General features: G+C 43.4%; 1 protein-coding gene across 1 annotated transcript in view; it reads right to left on the bottom strand.

Moving 5' to 3' along the window:
* Window positions 1–24,476, bottom strand: part of srgap3 (SLIT-ROBO Rho GTPase activating protein 3) — a 57,504-nt gene that overhangs the window by 23,543 nt on the left and 9,485 nt on the right. Inside the window, exons 2-4 of the mRNA XM_041947997.1 lie at window positions 18,892–19,087; window positions 9,669–9,831; window positions 4,760–4,822 (exon numbers count right to left, since the gene is read on the bottom strand). Coding sequence (XP_041803931.1) covers window positions 4,760–4,822; window positions 9,669–9,831; window positions 18,892–19,087 — 422 coding nt within the window. The remainder of the gene's footprint in view (window positions 1–4,759; window positions 4,823–9,668; window positions 9,832–18,891; window positions 19,088–24,476) is intronic.

The following is a 24,476-nucleotide window of genomic DNA, read 5'->3' as shown; positions in this document are numbered from 1 at the left end:
TAAATGCTCGCTTGGTGCTGAACTTGAGCAGCAGGGTTCCATTTTTTTGGAGTCTGCAACTCATCAAAACCACGTGTTCGCCGTCGGGTCACTCGCACCTATAATCTCCTACTGACCTCCAACCCTGTGATAGTAATATTTACCAGTGCTGCCACTTAAAGAGGCTCTATTTATTCCCCTCGCTGTCCTAGAATAAATACGACTCCTCTCCAGGCGGGAACAACAAGAACAACGGAGTGACAAAGCACTGTGAGGCAAACACCTGAAAGTAAAATAAATACATCAAGTGAGAGCCCCTAGTCTATTCTCAGAGTGACAAAGCTCAACATCGATGTAGCTGCTCCTAGACGAGAGAAACTAGGCTAACACTCTGTTCCTCCCCGGGCTGTCAAAGCATTTCTTTCATATTCCTCTGAAAATGTGCTAGATTTCCAGCCAACTTTGAGCCATCTGAAAAGAGGACCTGCAGCTAAAGACACAAAGTAATTTGCAGGAAGACTGAGCTTCAGCTGTGTCTACAGGAGGTGTGTGTATACTTGAGTCCTCTGACGACAGCCTCGGGCCATTTCACTCCTGAGCAGAGTCTCTGAGCTGCTGAGAGACACACACCAGTGAGAGGATGGCTGGAGTTTTTCCTAACGACTGCAAGGCCAGAAGACGATACTTCTTTTCAACATGAACCTAAATATTCCAGGGATTGAAGCCTGGGACGAATCACAACATCCCTGGTTTGACTCTGGCTGGGGACATTTGCTGCACTTCATTCCTCCTTTGTCTCCCCTTAAAAAAATAATTCTCCTCTCTAACCACATAAATCTGCCAAACTGTGAGTGAAACAGGGCTTGTAGGGTAAAATATAAGTGGGGCAAAAGTGTTTCATAACATCATCTACATAGTGTATGTGGTGGGTGAAGCATGAGCAAGAACATAAAGCATGAGGGGAAACATTCTACAGAAAATATGATGCCTAAAAGCAGGATAAAATCTTTATTAGTAGATACAAATTAGGCCAAAAAAGGTTTGAGACCAATCATGCACAAAATAAAGCTGATTTTAGCTATTTGAAAATCTGAAATATAAAAATCTAAATAATTAATGCTGAATTTTTTCCCAAATATGCGGCAGCTGGGATATTTTGATGTTTCTTCTTCAGCACTAACATGCTGTGAGGAAATAAATACTGCTGAGAAAAACGATGAATGAGTGACTACAAATGAATGAGTGAATGAATGAAAGCTACACCAGCAGCCAAGCCAGAGAGAGAGAGACTTTCAGTGTTGTTGTTAACAAAAGAATAATGGTGTATGGGGCTGAAGAGCAGACATCAGACACAAGGTGGTGGATCAGAAAGATAAGATAAGCTGAAGCTTTATTGATCCCGGTGGGGATATTAAGTCGGTGTAGCAGGAAATTAAAACAGGTTCAATCAAAGAAAACTGAATTTCACAGAGACATGTTGCTGAAAGCAGCCTCAGGAAGTGGCTGGCTCTTCATACAGTCAGGCTCCCATTTCTCAGTTTGGGTCTGGTATTAACGACAGACAACAGGATCTTAACTCTCTGATACTCCTGCTGCAGCATCATACCCTCAACAATGTCTGAACAATAACCTCAACCCTCAGTCTTACACCCCGTTGAGCAGCCAGGGATCCAAACGGGATTTCACACTTTTCTCTCAGCAAAATTTGTTTTTTTGGCAGCCAGTGAAAACTGTTGGAAAACACCACAAGGCAATAACCATGTGGCCACGCTATTGATTTAGCTATTTCTGTACAATTAGATACTAACAAGGCTGCAGCCACGGTAAACCTGAATTACCGCCTCGTGGTTGTTTGCCTCCACCAGCCAGTCAAGTTGTAGTTTACATCCACATCTGTCCAGATCCAACAAAAGGGATTAAGTGTACTGTTTGGTTAAATGGAAGTTATCACTATATTTCCAATGAGAAACTTGTCTTCACTTCGTCACTTGGAGTTGGTCCTAAAGAGCTGCACAAAGGCAGCATGATGAGACCGATCAATACAAATCTGTCATTGCTAGACCCTTCACTAAGATCAATAAGCACAAAAGCCATTAAAGAAAACAAAAGAAAGAAGTCAGCCAAAGAGGTACCAAAACACGGCACCCCCTTCAAGCATGCTCACAATGACACTGATATTTAGATTGAAAAAACAATCATTGAATGTGAAAATGTTTGTGCTGTGTTGACCAGCGTGAAATGATGGATTTCATAGGAAGAGATGTTTGTGTTGTGTGGCAGCAAAACATTTTTCCACCTTAGCTGTGAAGTTTCACACAACTCCCACAATCCCCTTTTCATATTTAGAAAGAATGCGGCTATATGTCAACATTTGGATTTTGAGTTTTCAGCCAGACAGCAGCTGAGGCCAAGTGGAGCACGAGAGGAGGGACCATCTGAGTTTTATTACGCCGCCAGAGAGGGGAGAACGAGTGGAACAGATATATAGTAAAACCATATAAAAGTATTGAATCATGTGTTTCCAAGTGTGTCTGAACTCCACGGTGAACCTGAAACAAACCCTGACACTGGAAACAAAACTGGAGGAGGGAAAAAAACGGCATTTTCATGTATCAAGATAAAGCGTTGAGTACAGCAGCCTTGGTCAGCCTTTAGATAACACTAGCCTGTTTCAGCATCCAAATGTACAGATGGCAGGATCAGGGAGGGATGCCAGCTCTGCCCTTTGGTAGTTTGACTCTCATCACATTGCACAGATGAATAAGTCATATAAGGCAGCTCTGCCATCTCTTCTGTTTCACCTCAGGGGGCAGAAGATTGCTGAAGTTGCCTGGAGCTCGTCCAGTTTTGGGCACTAAGCCTCCCTCAATAAGAACTCGTCTCTGTAACGGTGCAGCACCAGTACAGCATGTCCTCATCCCCGACATACGCTCATCTATCTGCAGGGTTTCCTGCAGAAAATCCGATTATTAACAATTCACTTCTTCCAGTTTTGACCAATTACTGCAGAATAAAGAGAAACATTCATCACAACTTATGCAAGATGGTTTCTTGTTATTTGATATTGCCTGTCTGACATACTGACAGCGCTTTTAAAAATACAATAGAAAAAATGTGGGCTTGGGAGACATGCTGCCTTCATTATCGCTGTCATACTGATTTCTGACTGTAAAAACTCAGCTCACAGTTTAATCCAAGAGGAATTCATAAATATAACAAAATATCAATTATGGGGAAGCTAAAACCAAACATCTTGGCTGTGAAGTATGACAGGAAACATCCATCCATACATCCATTCAGCACCTTTCTTTATATTAAAACATATGGGAAGCAGCTGCCCGATGCCCAAGAGCTGATGGCTTAAAAAAAAAAAAAAAAAGAGCAATGGAAGGGGAAAAAAGGCTGCATGAAAGCTGAGAGAAAAATAATGATGTGGACTACCTTTTTCTCAACCGATGGACCGTTTCAGCACAACAACAAGATAAAGAGGACATAATGCACCAGCAGAAACTGGCCATTATAGTAATATTATAGATTCCACAACAAAGCAAACGGGTGGAATCAGATACAACAAAGCAACCGAGCTGGAACAGGTGACCTAAGACGACTGAGTGTGACTATTGTTATAAAGAGAAGATGCACATCACGCAATCTGCTTATTATTTCTTTTCAGAAGCTCTGTGGCTCTCTGACGAATGACACGGTCGCGATTTGAGGCAGGCAGGTATTTCACAGGCCTCCACGGGGACAGCCAGCGACGTGACCCCGCCCCGAGCAGGACCGGCGCTGATGCAGCCGGCAGATGTGAAAATGATCTGAGACCAGAAACTGGCCGGCTTGGAGAGAAAATGTAGCGTTCCATTTCCCCATTTATGACTGCCCCTCATCATTCAGACATTTTTGATAAATGTATCCAATAATAACAAGTTAATACTGCAAAAATCTGATGCACGATTTAGAAACACACCTTGAATATTTTCCAACTTGACCTAAAAACCAAACTAAAGAGGAGGAGCATTTTGAAAGGCAAATTCATTGGCCTTTAATCTACACTCAGCTGTCGGTTTATTAAGTACGCTTAGCAAAAACAAATGCAACAGCCCTGCAATAAATCCTCCCTTCATGAAGGTTATAATGTTCAGGGTTTGCTTGGGCCCATTTCAGAGAGGCGTTGATTCAACTATGTGGTTATTTTGGAGGCTGCAGCTCGAGGTGCAGTTGAATTACGTTTCATCATACTGAGAGGTGTTTCTTTTTTTATGTCCGACCCTTTTATATCAATGAGAGAGTGCATAATAGAAGCATCTCTCAGTATAATGCAACCTGATAATAAAACAGCAATACAAATGACATCCTACGCAATGACCATGAGATTGAATCAACACCTCTCGACATTAGTTGGTTTATTATAGGTTTTAGCTGGCTGTACCTAATAAACACAGTGCATAACAGACACAGGAGGGCTGATGATAGTCGTGTCATAATAAAACTGCCTTTATTTTGGTCGCAAACGTGGAACTTTGCTTTACTTGGTGTGTACACTTGAGCAAAGTCTAATTTTTTCAAAAGACACCTTTAAAGACGAGAATAATTTCCCAGAAGACCCTCGACAGCCTAAAAAGAAAGTACGGAGAGAGGAAAGCTCGAGCCTTTCAGAATGTACGAAGAAGCAAGAAAGGCGCTAAATGAGAGAAGAAAAATGAGACAGAGAGAGGAAAAAAGGAGCGGATGAGCTCAGGGATGAGATAAGGTGTGAGGGATCGATCTGCGGGTTACTTACAGTGTAGAGTTCATTCGTCACCTTCACCAGCTCCTCGTGCATCTGGATCCCGATGTCTTTGCTCTGAAACACAGTGAGCAGGAGGAACAGAGGTGAGAAAACAAATAAGGGATAGCTCTGGCCTGCTGGAACACACTCAGCCAGTTATGCTGACACTGTGACTTCGGTGGGTTGTAGAGAAATATCTTGGTACAAAGTGGAGATCTTGGATCTTGGAGTCGGTACAGATATTCAAAGGCGTCAGAGGATGACTCCCGCTGACTTTGTTCATGCCCTGACTTTTCATCTAGCGCCTAGAGTTTCCACTCATTTAACATTTGAATTCATTTCATTCGTAGAAAAAGACCTGTAAAATAAATAACTGACGCTTCAATGCTCACCAGAGAATAAACCCCTCTTCTTTGTGTGCTATCTATCCAACAATTTAGATTTCTGAGGTGTTATGAGCATTATGTTGTCATATTTGTTTTTATTTGTCATAAACATCCTGATTAATTGAACTCTAAATGGATCCTCTAAAGTTTGAGCCTCCACGGCCACAGAAATTTCCCTTCTCCCTGCATTTCACCAGCTCCTCCTTCCAGCCAAATATGAAACAGACTGCATGAGGATATGAATGAAAATATGGAGGACACCGCTTACCACCCAGGCTCGTGACTCAACCGTACAGTGCACAAGCAGTCGCAGTGCTGTGAGGCTTTCAACATGCTAATCACACACTTACTCACTGCACCTCTCTGCTTGTTGCTAACTGTGCTCACATGCACATTCAACTTCCTGTGAATGTTGCACGTTAAACTGCGCTTCACACTCAGGCTTTTTGAAAAGACGCTTCTTTTTTGTACAAAGCCTATGCCTGTGTGCATGTGTCAAGTGTGTCAAGGGGTGAGGACGATGTGTGACATCCTCTCACGAAGGACAACACTGTCCGTTGATGTTTCGCTGCGCTCCACGGGCATAAATAGAAATCAATAATGTGTCGAGAGGAACGACAAGTCCTATTTCCAGTTTCATAGCTCATTTTAATAGCGAAAAGATTGCTGAAGCCGTCATTTCTCTCTAATTTGTTTTGCTCTGAGTCTCACTGAAGAGACCACCAGAGATGCGGCGAATGCCTCGTGAAGCCGCACAGTTCAGTCTTTCAGTGCGAACGCACCTCGACTTTTCCACATTGCACCACACAGATCAAAACCAGGGGACGCACCTGGACTGGAAGGAGAAATAGCCACCGGAGCAATGGAATAACACCTGCTCGTGTGGGAGGGAGGCACAGAGCCTTTATTCGAAGACTCGGAGGTGAGAAAATGCACCGACGGCCCCGGCATATCTCAGTGTGACGGTCTGACACATAAAAAAACAAACAGGAGCAACACCTCCTCCAGCAACACCGAGTTAGAGGAACTTGTTATGTTTGAGAAAAAACAAAACATCTTCAGTGCGATCGCAAACAGAAAACTGTACGACCCTGCTACTTTCACGAATACATTTATACTTGTTTCCATTACCAGCCAGTCTCTAATGTGGCCGAGCGATGGTGAACTCACATGGTTTGAGTTATGTCTCAACTTCGGGGTCTATTTCACTTTGTTTCAGTGTGTTTGATTAAGTGGACTGTTGGCTTGAGCAGCACGCTCTTTAGTAGTCATATTAGTAGCTCCCTCGCTCTTTCTGGCTCGCAGGTGTGATAAGGCTTCTGGGTAAAAGCATCCAGGGGTGAGTTAGGCCCTGAACAACCAGACCTGACACACCATGCACACATCATGAGCTTGCTTTAGGTACGGCCATAACCGAACTGCCAGTCATTCCCCTAACATGGATAATCAGTGCAGGTTTTGACCGAAAACGTCGACTAACTTTCTGCTAAACACACAAATTTTCAACTTGGCAACTTCACTCTCATGGATTAGTCATGCAGCAGTAGGTGTAATGTCTGTAATGTCGGCCATATGTGCAAAGCTTCTCCAGCCAATTCAATTCCTCCATCTGATCACATATTCTGATGTTGGGCTTTTGTTGTTGAAGTGGTCACCGCAGCTGTGAGAGCTGAGAACACTTTGAGCCAAAAACATCACAGCATATATATATGCAAAGCAGACACAGGCTCATGCATTCAAAAAACAGCGTGTGCGAGCCTGTTAGAGCCAGTGTTTGTCTTAGCTGCAAAGTATGTTTTAACAATATGTGTCATGATTGAAAAAACATCTTTTCTTCTTTTTCACCTTTTGTATAGATTAATACAGTGATGATGATGGAAAATTAGACTCAGCAACATTGCTTTGTTTTTTGTTAAAAGAGAAAATAAGTCAGCCAAAATGGACGCAGCAGCTGTGGCGACCACAGAGCCGGAGTCCACCCCTGAAACTTCTGATCATCACTGCTGTGCTGAGAAACTTGAGTGTGTTAATGATCAACATTAAGGCAGGAGGCAACATGAAAACTAACTTATAGAGAATAAAATTAGACCGCTAGAACAGCAAAACACATCCAACTTGGCAGTCAGTTTTGAAGAGTTTTTAGAGGAAGGAAAAACTGCTGAAAGTGAAAAGAACAATAAAATTAAGGTTGTGTTCGTGAGCGGAACGATGACGCTCGTCAGTGGGAGATTGATGCAAAAACCTAATTAGGTTAGACCAGTGGTCCGTCCGCGTCCAGCTAAGAATAACTGATGCCTTGCATACTGCATACTTAAGTGCACAGCATGTGGTTTGCTGTCAAATATGGCATTAACATTAAAAATCACTCTGTAAACCCCCTCCCACTCCCTCCACAGTGTCAGTCAACAGCTGACTCATTAATTCTGGTGCAACGTAGTGACTCAGCAAGATGCATAATGGCTGCTCCACATATGAATCATTATGAGAAGTATCATTTTCTATCCGATCGATACAACAAGGAGGAGCAGTGCTGAAAGAAAACCTCACTGCACCTATAGAGTATTGACAATGACTAACTGAGGAGAGACAGGGCATGTACACATGTAATTCACTCGTGCACACACCTACTCAAACCACACCTACCCTCTGTTCAGAGGCATTCATAGGCAGATGAAAGTTAACATTTCTGTCCACACCCTGCTCGGCTACAATAAGCGTGCTTGAGAAAACTTGCTACTGGTGAGTCAGACATGTAACTAATCATCAAAGAGGGAACAAAAAATCTTGCTCCGACCGCTCTTCATTGAAACGCGCCCAGCAGAGATCAGACAAAATAACCTCCGTAATACAGCAGGGATTTATTGTTTGTTTTTATCTGGAGTGCCGGCATTAAGTCCTACTCAAGCAAGCGTCGGGCTGAGTGGGATAAATGGGGAGTATCCTCGGAGGGCTCCAGCAGCTGGTGAATGGCGTCTGTATGCATCAGTGGCTCTGAAGTGAGGCAGACTGCAGCATGTACTGCAGAGGCTCAGGGGGAGCGGGGAGGGTTCAACCAGCGAGTGAGCGACCGTGATGCAACACGATGTAAGAGCCGCGGCAGGTCGTATTCGAACAGGCCTTATAGTTACGCCTGCGAACAAACTACGTTCTGCGAAAGACAGCAAGTAGCACAGCGGCAACAAATGTAATTTATTAATTTATTCTCTTTGCAATTAATTTCTGGTCACGGAGCATTGAGCAGACAGCGGTGAAAGCTGCCTTCTGTACATTCACATTTGTCACTCCTGCTGTAACTGCATTATTCGAGAACGAGCGGCAGCTACGGGTGTGGTTTAGGTGGGATGACAGCGCAGCTGCTCGTCTGAAAACAACAATGGCAGCTCCTAAAGAGGTTAGCATACGCTGCTGTAGTGCAAGCTACGTCAGAACTGGAGAAGAGCAAAGAACAGTAATAAAGGACTTTCTCATTTTCGCTCTTCTCCCGATGGGCTTCAAGAGCTTTGGTCTCCTGCTACATCATGTTGTGCGTTGATCTGATTGGTTGGTTAGCCTGTGATTGACAGTGATAGACAGATGGGTCATCCAATCACCTGGCAAGTATTTTTTTAATTTTTTTTTTGAAAGTGCCTGCCCTTTTCCAAACAGTTTCTATGAACGACTTCCCAGATGGCTCAGTGTAACAAACCATCTGCTGCTGCAGCTTATAAGTCTCAGTTTTGGTGGTTAGATGTTAAACAAGCCCTTGATCAAGTTTTAGTCAACGGCTGTACTTTTTGTTCTTGATCACCTTGTCATGTCCAACAGTCAATCATCCAAAGCTTTCATTCATTTCATTTGTCATTTCAATTGTCTCTCCAACGTTTTTGATACATTATTTATTGACTCCCAATATGCCTGCCAGCAAGCAGCAGCCGTGCCATCCATTCATACTTTCAGATATAGAAAAGCTACCTGACAGCACCTGACTTTAAAAGGATGGAATGTTTCTACCTTCAGCTCTGGCACACACACGCACACACACACACACACACACACACACACACAGAGCTATATCTGAATGGAGCCTGGTAAGCACAGAGCAGCTCACCTACAGGAAGGTCTGCAAGGTGAAAACAGGGTTCTGATGTTTGGATAAGACCTCAGTCATCTCTGCTATGTGCTGACAGTGAGCCAAACATTGCTCACACAAGTTGGGGCTGCAGGGTGTTGGACCGGTCTTGGGCTGGTGGGTGGGGAGGGGCGTCTCAGCTTCATTTGTCCCAATGCTATTTTGACTGCCAGGCCAGACAGAACTCCTACACCTCTTACTAACTCCATGTGCGCTGGGGCACAGCTCAAAGCACCACACTTTTTTGAGTAACTATAAGTCTTGGAAGCGACTTGTACCTTGAACATTTATAGAAACAATGAGGCACAATGGATGAGGCCCAGCAAATAAAAACTTAAAGCTAACAGCTCTGTATTTGCATCTTTCCTGGACTCTAACAGTCTGTGCACTGGGGAGGGGAGGATGGGAGGATGACAGTCTCACTGACCTTCTTGAACAGGCGGATGACGTCCTCGCTGATCTGGGCCAAGCGGACGATGACATTGTTGGTGTAGATGTCGCTGAGGGTGGCGTGGTCGCGGCTCTCTCGCCTCGTCTGGTTCAGCACCAGGTACCAACAGTTTACGGAGGACAGCAGGTGTTGGTCTTTCCTGAAAAACACCGTGGGAACACAGGACTGTTTGAACTGTTACAGAATAAACAGTACCAATCTACCCAATAACTGTTGAGACATCTCACACAAAGATACAAATGATATCTTAAACATCAAACTGATGATAGTGCTACAGGAAAAGTCAGGGATCACCAAAGTCATAATCATTTCTCCTCTGGGGATCATGAATGTCTGCACAAACTTTCATGACAATCCATCAAACTATTCTTCAGATATTTCAGTTTGGACCAAAGTAGTCTGCCAACAGATTGACCTCACCATCCCTGGAGCCATGCTCAGAAAATACTGAATGATCTCATCTAATTTGTCCAACAACTAGTTACAACAATACTACACAGTGAGCAAATCCAAAAGGCCACATACTGCACTATAGCATTTTAGAGGCAGTAATAATGTTGTTCGGCTAAGCATGAAAGCGTGGGAAGTTATTGTTGGAGTAAATGATATGGCTACAGACACGACCTGCCAAAAGAAGACAGCCTCTTGTGGCATAACATACCAAAACATTTCCTTTTTTCTTTTCTTTCTCACTTTCTGCCTCGGTGAATATCTTCCACCCTCACTCGAAACAATGCAGCGATGCAGCAATGCATCAACTTGTAAAATGTATAATGCTGGTGACCATAATGATCCAGAGAGTCATGGGCCCTGATTGCTTCATAATCAGTTTAAACTGTCTCCGCCTAGGGTGCTTTCAAACCGAAAGACCAAGGCACATAGACATCGAATAGGACACACACACACACACACACACACACACACAGACTCACACACAAAATCCCTTCAAACTCATACCCTTGTCTGGATCCTATCTGAGCATTAATCAATCAACTAACCCAGAGGAGGAGACAAAGAGAGAGAGGGAAATGGGAGCAGAGGAGGGAGAGAGCCAGAGCAGGGTGGGGGATAGGGCTTCACTGTGGAGCAGAAAAAAGGGATGAGCAGCACCAACATCAAAGCGACCCCCTTCAGAGAGCTTCCATAATGCTAATCACATCTAATGAAGTTGATATCTAGCTACTCCAGAGTGCTTTCCCCATTATTCCTTTACTTAGCTCTGGCCCTAAACGCACTTAGACCAGGCTGACAGGACACCAGCACATAACATCTCTCTTAACATCAGAAAACAGGACAGCACACAGACTAAACTTTGTCTATGCATTTATTACAGGGCCACTGTTTGAGAATGACTGCCAGAGATTGAAGATGGTGTCCTGAGATGCGCTTTGTCTGAAAAGGCGAGTCAATTATTTTGCTATTACAGAAATGTAATGGTGATTTGAAAGAGCAGAGAAAATCCAGCCATCAATCTATGCCACACTTCAGTCTGCCAATCCAGAAGTAATAATAAAATGATTAAACTGGACATTAATTTGCTGTATCAAAGTGAGATGATGACAGACTGTGCAAAGTGTGGGGAGGATTTTTGCTTCTACTAACAATAGATCTCCTTCACTCCACTGGCATGGCCTATTTCTACTGTCTCACCATCCCTCATTGTGCACCAGTTCTGCTTGACTGACCTATCTGCCTGGAAAGGACGCCGCTCCTCAGTGAATAATTGCTGTTTGTGGTTGAGAGGTTTAGGGAACAAGCACCTCTACTCTCTGCTAATCCCTAAAAGTGGTCAGAGATGCTTCATCACATCCCTAAGCATAACCAGGCTCCGGTTTTTGTCCATTTTTTATCCTCCTCAGTTTCCCACCCAATCACTGTCCTCTGTGAATTGGAGGTAAATCCTCCACCCTCCTCTGATGGTTAAAAGTGTTTGTCCTGCGGTCCCCAATATAATACTGCTGCTCAGTCTGCTGCTCAAATCACTTCTTCTTTCTACATTATTATGTGTTTCATTTGATTGGAAGACCAGGTTATTTACTTTCACCTCACAATGATAACCAACAATAACAATTTTGTCATTTCTAGGCCTTAAAGGAGTTCAATCTGCAGGAATGTACACACAAAAATAAAATAACAAATTAGAGTCTATAGCCATGGTAGCGCCACAATAACAGGAGCATTTACATTGTATTATGTTCACCATCTTAGTAACAAGCCAGCATGCTAACATTTGCTAATTAGCAATAAACACAAAGTACGATTGGAGTAATACAAACATCATTAGTCTGGCAGGTAGTGGTCATAAACAAAAGTAGTGGACAAATTTCAAATGGGACCAGATGACAGTACCAGATGAGGAGTCAGAGGGTCCTCAACATTACTAAAACTCTATCTGCACAAACCGTTGCGGCCAATCCATCTAGTAGATATGGAGGTCTTCTGACCTGCTGGTGGCGCTACAGGAGAAAGTCAGGGGATCATCAAAGTCAGTATGATTCATACTCTGGGGATTATGCATGTTTGTACAGACGTCAGGACAATCTATTCAGGAGTTGTTGAGATATTTCAGTCTGGACCAAAGTGGTGGACTGACCATCTACCATCTATAAAGGTAGCTGCTCTGTGTCAAAAACACTTTAGAAGACTTGTCTTCAGAAGCAGGCTTTCACTGCCTGTTCTTATCTACCAACTAATGAATCTGACAGTTTGTTGACAGAAAAGTAGAAAAATCATGACAACTGACAAACTCTAAATTTAGCAATTTTAAGAATAATCTGGCAGTGGTGTATATGTATATGTTCTTAATGCTCAGGGTTGAAGCCTTGAAGAGACACAGACAAAGGACAAGATTTCTTTTTCCCCAGTCGCTGTCTTCATTTCACAGAAATTAGGAGCAGAGGGTCAGTAATTAGGCCTGTGTACCAGCTGCATCTCTGGGAGCTGAGTATTTTAACACGGCAGTAAATGTGGCTCCTCGACTTGGTTTATGGGACACTACCTTTCTATACCGGCTTTTATACAGTCCTATCCATCACTTCAGCATGCAGCAAAACTCATTCTCCCATCATTGTCCCATCACCATGAAAGGTTGGGTATCAGTCGAGAGCCTACAGGTCGATTAATCCAGGTTGGTTTTGGATGGCTCCATGCCCTTGGTATTCATACACAGGATATCATTAACATGCAGAAGGCAAACGATGAGCTATGAGAGTCTCTAGAGAAGTGAGAAGGAAGAAGAAGAGGAGAGCCGAGTGCAGCTTTCTGGCATCCTATTACATCTGTCTCATCCTGCAAAGCACAGCCTGACTGTCTCCGTGGGTTTTTACAAGGCCTGCATTGCCTCACTGCCCCTGTGAGGCAGATACATACATGCAGCCTAATCTGTCAATGCATGGAGGATCGTGAAGAAAATCAGACACAGAGACAGCGGAAGTGAAAGGGCAAACAAAGGAAAGAGCATATGGTTGGAGAACGCTGCAATAATCCTTTGATTCATGGATAAATTGATGGCAAGCTGTCTCCATAACGTGCATACCCTGAACAAGTCAGCATTGTATAGAACAGTGCACGTGCATTAGTCATGGCTGCACTGGATGCCACCATCTAATCACCCTGCGCCTATGATGTGTCTGAGCCAGGATTTCCAGAAGGAAGTGTGTATTTATCAAACCAGGACTCGGCTCTATGAAGGCCTTTAATCCCCTCCACACTGCCTGCCTGCTGCTTATCAATGAAACAGCCAAGGAAGAGGAGCCGGAGCCAAACACAGTTTCAAAAGACAAGGGGCACGTGGGCACATGCCGCCAGCTTTGCCATTCAAATGCGCTTTGCCCCCGTTTTCAAGCGGGGCTTCAATATGCTACATTGCTGATTTGCACATCATTTAGCATTTTCTTTTTCCCTTTTTTGTGTGAGGAGACTCGCTGCCAACATTCGATAATGCACAGCTGCACAGGCGCAGGGGCCAGAGCAGAGCGCGATGCAGCGTCAATGACGAGGAGACGAGGCTTTGACAAGATCTGAAAAACAAACTGCAAACCAGTTAATCTATTGATGTTGCACATGCTGACAAGAGCAGGGAATTGTTCAAACAAACCAAGCCTGGACAGATATAGTTTAACCTTTTACCCTTCGGCCCTCTGAGCTCCTGAGAGCAGCAATGGTTGACACACAATGGGACTGAAGTGTAGTTTGGTGCCAGTGAACAAAGCCAATAAAGCATCTGGTACAATCCTACCGCAGCAGATATCATTCCTCATAGTTATATCATAGCTAAAGCAAAGCATCGCACTCTTTCATGATGGCTCTTTAAAGACAGACGTGTTCTGGACACAGGCTGCATCATACGTGTTGGAATATCCTCTGATAGATTGTCAAAGCTGCGTCGTGCCGACCGTGAAACGAACAGACTTCACTTGGAAATGAGCAAAGGCGGCTTCAAAAGTAGAATAACTCGCACAGGCTGTACAAAGATCTGGCCTTGTAAAGATACCGAACACTTTTCTCCCCCAGTTACTCCCAAACCAATTGCTTGGACACACACACACACACAAAGAGATTAACACATAAGCGCACTCACACCAATTTGGACCCCACTACAAGCCCTGTCTTATCTTTCCCAGACAGGTTATTCTCAGTATCAATATTGCATGAGTTGCCTTTCTAATGGTGCTATGTTACGTCTGAATATATCTTCATGACAGACAGACGATACCGATCCTCTCTAATTTGATGGGGTACATTATAAATCCCATTCATGATTTACCCTGAAACGTCTGCCCATAATTAAAATCAAGTTAGCTGTTGTCTCTCAGGAACTGTGAGCCAGTAAGAAAAAAAAAAAGGAAGCGGTGCACTATCTGGCACAGCGGTTGCAGTATAGAGCGGCTGAGTACTGTAACCCCTCAGTGTGTCTTTTCACTGTGGCAAATGAGGTAAAGTGGAAGAGCAAAATTACCCTTGGTCGGGTTGCTGCGGTGAGGCTTTAGCTGCAGTAGCTGTAAATCACTGTGGCATTTAAGCTTGCTAATGAATCTGCGCTGGAAGGGTTCAGCCAACAGACTGCAGGCTGTGATCCAGCACATATGGAAGTCCGTCCTGGTCAAGATGACTGTTTTACTGCTGTGTTTTGATCAAAATCCTAAAGGTATAACTAGGCAGGCTCTGAGGTACTACTCTGCAGTCCGGCGCAGTTTACAGAGCAATGAAAGACAGTCACGGGCGTGTTGAAGGGCGTCAGGAAAAGGATAGCTCAGATGTGTTGCAGCAGATGAAATACCAGTTCAGAGATAACAGAGACAAAAACAACTGCTTGCACAGAAAAAATGCCTAAAATGGTTTTCTGTATTTTTGACGATGTGTGGGCTTTAAGCCAAGAAAGTGTTTTATTAGACAAACACAAGTGTTTTTCTTGCCCGGGCCCATTTGGTGTTTTGGTGGCTCGCCATGAACTTAACTACACTAAAGTGGGAGGAAAGGCACATTCAAGGGCGTGTCACAGCTGATTACGCAGGATTTGTGGCTGCTTGCCTGCTCAGACCAGCAGTGGATGGCACAAGGTGCAATCATGTTATGAGCATTTTTGTGGCTTTACCAAAGGTTTAAAACACTCACTTTGGATGATATACGGCTCGCTTTGAGTTTCACACACACTGTATCTTCCAAGCCAGAAAAACAGTGAAACTGCTTTAATTTGAATACTTAAGAAAGTGTGTGCGGTGTGACTGACGGGTAGCGCACTTTCAGTATGACTGAATATTACATCCTCTATGCATGTCAAGCATGGGTAGTAGCCTCCCACCCACACTTCCTCTGCGGTCTGTCACTGGCTCAGTCCTTTCACTCCGTTCGCTTGAACATTTTCTCAATAAATGGAATTTAAATGACGCGAATAAAGTATGCGTGGGTTTGCATTAAAAGATAGGTATCACTATGCAGTAGTGTGTGTCTATGTGTGTGTGTGTCTGTGTGTGCTTAACTCGTGTTGCAGGGACATAAATCAGTTTACACAGCCACATTGTGGGGACTCATCTTTCTTATGGGGACAAAAAAAGTCCCCCTAACATAAATCATTCATTTTTAGGGTGAAGACTTGAGTTAAGGCTAGGGGCTGTTAGGGTTAAGGCAAGAAGTGGTTATGGTTAGGCTAGGGTAAGTCTCCAAGAAATAAATGTAACTCAATGTCCTCTGAAAGAAAGGAAACAGAACTGTGTGTGTGTGTGTGTGTGTGTGTGTGTGTGTGTGTGTGTGTGTGTGTGAGTGTGTTGTCAAGACACTGCACAGAGATGCTTGCTGGCTTCAGGCTTTCAGGTCCGCCATGATATTGGCCGTGTAAAGTGTAATAATTATGGGAACATGTGTCAGAGGATTAGGTGTGCTTTTTCTCACACCCGTCCCGCACTGTGTGTGGATAAGATCAACTGTACGGGTCAAAGGTTAAGCCGTGTCTCAGCAGCAGCTGCAGCAGCACAGGTCTGTCTGCTATCAACCAAGACACCAGAGTGAAGCACGTCTCATCTGACACAGCTGGACTCAATTATCCAGTCAAATCCTCCTCCACTTCTCATGCACGCACGCACGCATGCACACACACACACAGCTCTCCTGCATACAGTCCACATATGTATGCACACACTTCTACGTGATCTCATTCTGTGTCAGGAGCGTCAAGACTGTCAAAGTATGTTCCTCAAATAAAAGGACTTTTGATTGGCTGCCATGTTTGGCTTATTGTGCCTCATGTGCTGCTGTTAATTTTCAACCAAACAGAAAAAAAAAAACCTGTCACTCACATCTCTTCACATTGAAACCATTCAGCACGTATATGAACTCGCTTCTCATAGGTGGATGGTAACATTTCAGAAAGGCAGGCACGGAGGGTAAATCTGTTTTGTGGATCATGTGGTCAAAAGTCATTGATTGACAAAGAGAACTGAACCTGTATATTTACACTATGCATTTTTAACGTTGCAATACTGTATAATAGAGTATGCACATGCAGTTAGCATTGCAGCCTAATTAATTGTGTTGTCATTTACTGTATTTACTGAATAATGCCATGTATATATCTATAAAGTATTCACAGTACATGGATTCACTGAATTCGTCTTTTCGCAGCAGATTTGTGAACATCTGTTTTGTCTTTTAAGTTGAGCACGCTAGTAACAACATCATCATCCAGCAGATAAGTGAGTATTTGAGAGTCCTCGTCGTTTTACACATGTCAACTTAAAGCAGCCTAATGCAAGAACTTGTGTTTTTTACAACCAGTTTGTGCTGTTCACTTTCCTCCATCGTCACCTGGTCGTCATTTGGTCGCAGAGTGGGGCTGATATTCTCCTTTCTATAACTGAGCGAACCATCAGAATGATTTTGAAACTGTTATTTTAAGGTAAAAAAGTTGCATGATGTTGCTTTAAAAAACAGAAGTCAGGAACTGTGTCCTGCTGGTTCCATTTGCAAGAATCAGAGCTGGGGTTAGAGGACATATATGTTGGTGTAGATTCGTGTCTGAGATCTGCTGCCAGATCACAGCTGGGTTAGTGTCCCATTTCCAGACGCAGCAAAGCTTGCCTGAGGTGCTTGATTTTGGGAGCGGCAGCGCTTAATTTCATGCCCTGCGTGAGTCATGTGCCAATGTGTTAGTGGTGGTTTCCGTGCAGACGATCCCTCTTTTTTTTTTTTTGCTTTTTTTATTTCCACGTTTCAGAGTTTGCAGAGCTGCAAATCTAAATGGGTCGAGGCTTTTTGATCTGATGGCACTCAGCGGGCTTCCTTATTCACCGTTTCCTTCACTCCTATGATTTAGGCTTTTTGCCTTTATTTCTGTCATTGGTTTCACTGTTCTCTTCAAAACACTTTGGAATGTTGCATGTAACAGGAAATGATTTGCAGTTTTATATTATTATAACACATTTTAGTCTATTATGACAAAGAATATTAACCTTTGTTAATCAGTAACATTACAGAAATACAGTGATGTGTCTTTTACTGTTTGGCAACAATCCAGCAAACATGTACAATAGCAATGACACAGTGTGGTATCTGTACTATTTTTGCCAATAAATTACTATCTTGCATAAATTACATGGCTTTTAATTCAATATCAGCCTCCACACTCATGCTGATGCAACCCACAGGTTTCTGTCTGAGAGCCTGTGGAGATTCTGCCATATTTGTACATAATGGATGCAATTCAAAACTTAATGAAGCATAAAGCTTCACTCAAAGGCTTCTTCTGTAAAGTTAAGTGCTAGATGACAGCAGTGCTTTGGATTTGTTATGTCCGCCACTCAGCAGTCTTTAACTTCTTTAATGAACTGCATCCAACAGCCAGCTGACCTTTGAAGACGTCATAAAGCTCTTGACTGTAATAACAGATCCTCCCTTACAGTCGTGGAGCATATTGTTGTTTACTTCTACACTGTAATCAAACAAGGCACTGTGATTAGCAGCAGGGCTGGGTCTTACAGCCAGGTTATAAATAGTGGCGTGTTTAGAGGGGGGTAGAGTCCCTTGGCACACAGATCCCTGCGGTCTGGGTACACATTGAAAGGAAAAAGGGACAGTTACTTGACAAAAATACATTCAGACTAAACAGAAAGCAGTTGAGTTGAAGCAAACAAAGCAAATACGAAAATGCTGCTGCTTTCAGACAACAACACACAAGCACAGGATGTGATTTCCACTGAGGAGGCGGGAGACATGTGCTCCTCATTTTTCAAAATCCAATCATTGTGCTCCCACTTATATTGTTTAAGTTTCATATTTCCTCATCTAAATCTCTCTAAACAATATCCTCTTACTGTCCAGTAGAATGGAGTTATTATGCCCTGGGTTTCACCTCTCAGGCTACGTATAGGCTACTGCTCAAACATCTCATCACCCTGAGCTGTCCTGCAGCCTGACAGAAAAACTGCAGGCACTACTTGGAGCTGAAAAAATGCGACAAACACTGTGCACAAATACAGGTTAAAAAAACAACTCACTTCACTCTTAACAACATGCTATAATTGAACAGTAAAGGGCAGTATTGTTTTTAGTGTTTATCTATCACAAAGTATGAGCTTATAATTTCAATTGTTTTATTAGACTACCACTAATTTGGAAAGCGTTTTGTGTCCCCCAGTTCACAAATGAACAAACACTGTACATGTAACATGTTTCAGCAGCAAATGCACGAGGGGGAGGGGCAACTCACTTGAACTGCTGGTGTTCCCTCGAGCTGCGGATCTTGGAGGAGAACCTCTCGGCCAGCTTGTCTAGGCTGCGGGAGTATTCCAGCTCAATCTCTGCTTTGCGGCGGAAGAACTCCTGCAGGTCCTGCAGCAGCTGGATACGAGACTCAGACTGCTGCTCCAAGCATTTGAACTGCTCCACCAGCTGGTTCCGAATCTCTGTCCATCAAAACACCAGACAAGAACGCTGTGAGTCAACTCTTTATACCGCTGTCACAACAGTGCACAACATGCCCTGGTCAAAGGTGTCATGCAGATGTCAAGCACTACATTATCGTGAAGGGCGCTACATTATTATCCCAAATTTCCCCCATCTGGGGATTAATAAAGTCGTATCTTATCTTCTCATTTTAAAAGACGATACCTTAGTACAAATACACTACACAAACAATCCAAGGTGAAGATGAGCCTCACTTCTTGTGCATGCTGTTGCTGTGTGTATCAGGGGATATTTGTTTCTTCAAAAGGTTTTTGATGTTGATTGACTCAAGACAAGAATGTTTAGTGTGATTAATCAGCCACTATAAGAAACAGAAATGGAAAAAATACTCCACTTGGTTTGCTGCTGAATGATGAACTAACACGGTTTGAACTAGAAGTTCAAACTGTGTGTGGTGGCAAAGATAACAAAAACAAAGATTTATTCATCTCGTATCGTGCCAAACTTCAGTGGATCATAACAGATCAGTTATGGAATTAATCTGCAGATGGTCCGGTTCAAGATGAGACCACACTTTTCTATGGATGGCAATTTTCAGCTATGACAAAGGCTGAAATGTGGCCTGAAATAGACCATGTACAGGATTCCAAACTGAGGACCTTGACAATACACTTGGAAATGTGCACAAAAAATGTTAGGCTGATGGGTCCAGTAGAATGAGAGATTAGTTGTGGGCAGATACACACAAGGACACACACATACACACACACAACCAAATGCATGACGATTAATTGAAATAACATAATATTTAGAGCACTTTTAAGATTCATTAGGAATCGTTTCCTACGTTTAAAATAGAGTGTTTGCAGCAGCTACACTTTGTGCTAACATGTTAGGAGAAATATGTGAAGAGTTTGAGCATCATCTGAAAAGCATGATGGCCCAAAATGCTGCAGATGTGACAAAGCACCATATTCCTTAACACTTTAACACAGGCCAACACACTCTGCCTAATGAATCATCTACAATCTTACAGTGTCACAATTTCGGGGCTCACAATTAATAACCATCAAATGCTTCTATTTCAGTTACTCTAAGCCATTTCATTACACCCCTTCAGATCAACAGCAACCATAACGCCTCCAGCTGAGAGTGAGAATGACCGGCGAGGGTCCACGCCAAGCCAGTACGATGACCTGTGTGTATGACCTCTCATAAGCGTGTAGGCTGTGGATGTTCTGCGAGTTCAAGCTGATTTAATGAGAAGCTAATGCACTCCCCCACAAACCGCGAGCAGCGGAGCAACGTTTCTGCTTTAGAGGAACCTGATGCTGCCAGGCAGACGACAGATCTGTCATGCCAGTGGGAACACACGAGAGAAACCCGATTCCTCTTTGTCGTGCTGTCATCAGCAGCGAGGATGCCGCGACTCAGGAACAGAGAAAGGCCTATTTTGCAGAACAAAAACCCAACATGATGGAAGGAGCAACAGTAAACAGGATGAGCGGTGTCACCGCTCAAGAGGAAGGAAACGTCCCGAATTAATGAGCGACCTTTATTAGAAAACACATGTGTTTTGATCATCTCATACGAAGGATCTCTTATTGTCACATAAAAACTCTATTAACACAGCTCCTAAGTCAACTGTAGCAGTAGAATTAAAAAAGGAGAATATAAGATTTCAGGTTACAGCAGAGGTTTCATCACAGTGTTTGTAGGCTTTCAGTGTTTTTCTTGCATATCATTTAAATGGCCAGCTCATTCAAGGTTTCCCTCCACTCAAAAGGGCTTTTTCGTGTTATCCCTGTCTTAAAAAGGTCTGCAGGGAACTTCCTAAATGTAAGTCAGTGCATGTTGTAACCTCCTTGAGTTACAACATGACTCACTGTAAGTTATAACCCTAAAAAACAGGACGAAGGGCTGGATTTTATACATATCTGCGCCGCAGCAGTGACACTCTGGCGGGCAGATGAACTGCTGACTGAATTCTGAAACCACAGCAGTGACACAGTGACTGTGTTTCCATGCTGTCGAGGGTGTAATTTGGTCAGCCAAGCCCTCCGCGTGGATATATGCATGGGCTCTGACTGCTGGGGAAGCTTGCCATTTGAGCTGAAACAGTGATGTTGTGCTGGGCGAGCCTCTTCCCTCCCTGTGATGTCGTGCCGCCTGGCCTCAGCCTCGAGCGGCATGCTCCGCTCTGTGGTTAACCATTGTCCCAGCCCTCCCCTTCATCCAGGGGCCTGCCTCTCCCTCCCAGCTCTGAGGGCTTTAAAGCTCCGTTTTCGGTGGGAGTCCTGAACCGGAGCTCAGAGACAGCAGCTACCACCACTTCTGCTTCAGTGCTGTCGAGAATGCCTTGCCTTCCCAGACATGCAGCTATGTTCCCTGTTTGAAAAGTTGTTTGTTCAATGTTTTTTTTTTCTTTAAAGGAGAAAAACAGCACCAAAGCAGGCGAGCCAAGAGAAATGCCCCAGGAAAATGTGACACCGATTTGCATGAGTGACAGGCAGCACTTTTGAAAACAGCCTTTGACAAAACGGGAACTCTGAACCAGCTGCAGCTCTGCAAATTGACAGAAGAGTTTGGAAAAATAGGTCACGCACACCAGAAGTGTGCCCTTCCTTCTGAGAAACCATGAGCAATTGGAGAATTATTCCCTAAGTATTCCCAGCTCTTTGACTGGCTTCACTGGTTGTAGTTTATTTAAAGTAAAGGACCCCTCTGTGGTTCTTTTCAATCTGCGAGGAGAGAGTATGCTGTGAATGTAGGCCTGTCATAAAAGTGGAGATGTTTACTTGTTTAAACACCACAAAAAACAAGTCCTGTGCACGATTATTACCCTGCTGGGATCAAGAAATTCTTCTAATATCCGTAATTGTCTGTGATCTGATTCACGGTCAGGTGCAGAAATAAAGAAGACCAGTGTTTATAGCGCAGATAAAACACTCAGTGAGTAGTCTGACACACAAGAAGCCTTTACTGCTTTCAAGAATGATTACAGCTTCAAACCACCAACAAATCAAGTCCTTTTAAAGCTTTTGAAAGCTCCTCTTCTATAATAATTCTATAAAACGTTAGCGTAGTACAAATGTCTTCAACTACACCACCACCTCACATCTCCCCACCTTTCTGGCATGTATGTTACCAACATGTGTGAACGTGCTAAACATGGGTGCCCCACTTTCAGCTTGGCTGCTCTGGTTTTCTTGGGTTGAAAACAAAACAAATTGCTTTCTAACCAGAATATGATAAATCCCATACAAAGCACTGTGTCCCAGATGGGCCTCTTAATAAAATTATACATCCAATGTTTAACCATTTGACTATCAGCATGGTCAACAGCAGTTTAAGAGCAAAGCAAGTCGCGGTATTAAAGCGTGGGCTCACTGAAGACATTCACTGTAACTGAATTTAGGGACAGTGCCGGTGCAGGTGCAGGTGGGATTGTTTTGGGCGATGTACCAAAAACACAACTCCTCTGATTCAACGTGAGCAACTTTTACTTTAATGTGGCTGCTTGATTAAGCATGCAGCTATCATCTGTGGCAGACCTCCTGTGTGTTGCCTCTGTGTCTTTCTATTTAGAGAAGGAGCCATCTGCTTTTTTTTTCTTCTTTTTTGTTTGGGAGAAGGGAGGTGGGGGTTATCTTCTGACAAAAAGGCTGATGGAGGAAGGGGGGGTGAGAGTGGAGCAGCTGAAATATGGTCAAATTCTAGTGGGATCACATGAGGCCAAGATTCTTTGTTTGAAGTATGATTTTATCCTTTAAAGCTTTATAACAGCCTATAATTGGAGGACCATGTGACAGACAGTACAATTAAGTTTGATTGTTGCTTGCGTAATTGAGCTTAACGTGGACCTTTTGTACTAGCTCAGTTCTATGCATTGAAAAATAGCCTTTCTGTGTCATGCAAACATTGTTGTTCTTTGCTTCTTCCACATAGTTGTTTCCCTTTAACAAACACTGCTTCTGAGCCGCTTGATATATCAACTATAATTATAAATACATTTCCCTCTAACCCTCCAAATAATGCTGAGCAAAAGCAGAAATAAAGCTGCAGGAATCCAATAACACCTCTAATCAGAGGCTTTCTGTAACACTAAACTAATGATGGAGTAGTATTTTTACTCTTCTTAGATCTGCAGCTTTTTGCTTTTGAACCGGAGTCGTCTGCAGACAAGTGGGGTCCACACATAATAAAACAGTTCCCCAAGTTGAAAATGTGTGTGAAAGTGCACATATGTTCATGCACAGTGTGAGCAAAATGCACAGCACTTTAAGTCTCCAGCAAGTTTGATTATCTGTCTAAGGTCAACAGTCATGTTTTAATGTTCTGCAGGCAGGCTCATTACTGCTGCTCTGCAAGTTACTGTGCAGTTTAATGATGATATATACTGTGTGCCTTCACATTCCTGACCTCAGGTCCATACATCATCGTTATAAGAGCCCTACCGCTTCCTCTGGACACCTGCTCCACAATATCATTCCTCCTACTGCATTTAGAGACAGGAACTGAAAGCGCATTGGACACTTGTCTCCTCACAGCACAGGAAAACCTCTGAAAACAATAGTAGGATGTTGGAGATCCCTGAACTTTGACCCACACAGGCCGAACTCTGTTGGCAGCTGTGTTACAGCACAGCATGATGGTGTTTCTAGCAATGACTGGTGCAGAAAAATGAAATGCATTTTGGGCCAAGGTTTAAGTTGAATGAAGTGAAAACGGTCTACTGGAGGTTCACTCCACCCAAACCCGCTGATCAATTGCCTGTAAAATGTTTGGTTCACTGAGCATGAAAACAATGCATCAAATGACAGCCTCCATCTTAATTCTCATGCGCGCTACCATCAAGCTCGTTATTAGACATTATGTGCATTGGCTTGCACTACAGATGAATTCAGAGAACCGGATACAGGACGAATACGCCCAAGTCGTTTTCAGGTTTCCACAGACTTTTGAGTTTTTGGGCCCACAGAGCATGAACAGTACAGCTGGCTGAGAGTGTCCACGTTAGAGACTTCCTCTGACTTCCTGTTGGCCCCTGCACACACGAATGGCATGAAATGACTTAATAATACCTTACGTTTCAAATCATTATTGGATCCATATGGATAAAATTTTGATTTCAGGTGTTTGTGATGCTCAGAAAAATCTAATTGTCATTTTACCTTCTGTTTATAACAGTGTGTGAAGAAGTCAGAGTGCATCACATGACCTGCAGTAGTGAATGTGGACAAACTTGCCTGTGGCTCTGTTCCTGCAGGCTCATTTGCAGTGTGCCATATTTTGTTGAAAATATGACTGTTTGGAGGATACAGATGGACATCAGAGCAATGAATAAGGTGGCAGGTGCTGTCTGAGAGGTTTCTATGGATGTTATGA

Source organism: Chelmon rostratus, chromosome 2, assembly GCF_017976325.1.
Source record: "Chelmon rostratus isolate fCheRos1 chromosome 2, fCheRos1.pri, whole genome shotgun sequence".
NCBI lineage: Eukaryota > Metazoa > Chordata > Actinopteri > Chaetodontiformes > Chaetodontidae > Chelmon > Chelmon rostratus.
This window is presented reverse-complemented; position numbering and strand designations above follow the sequence as displayed.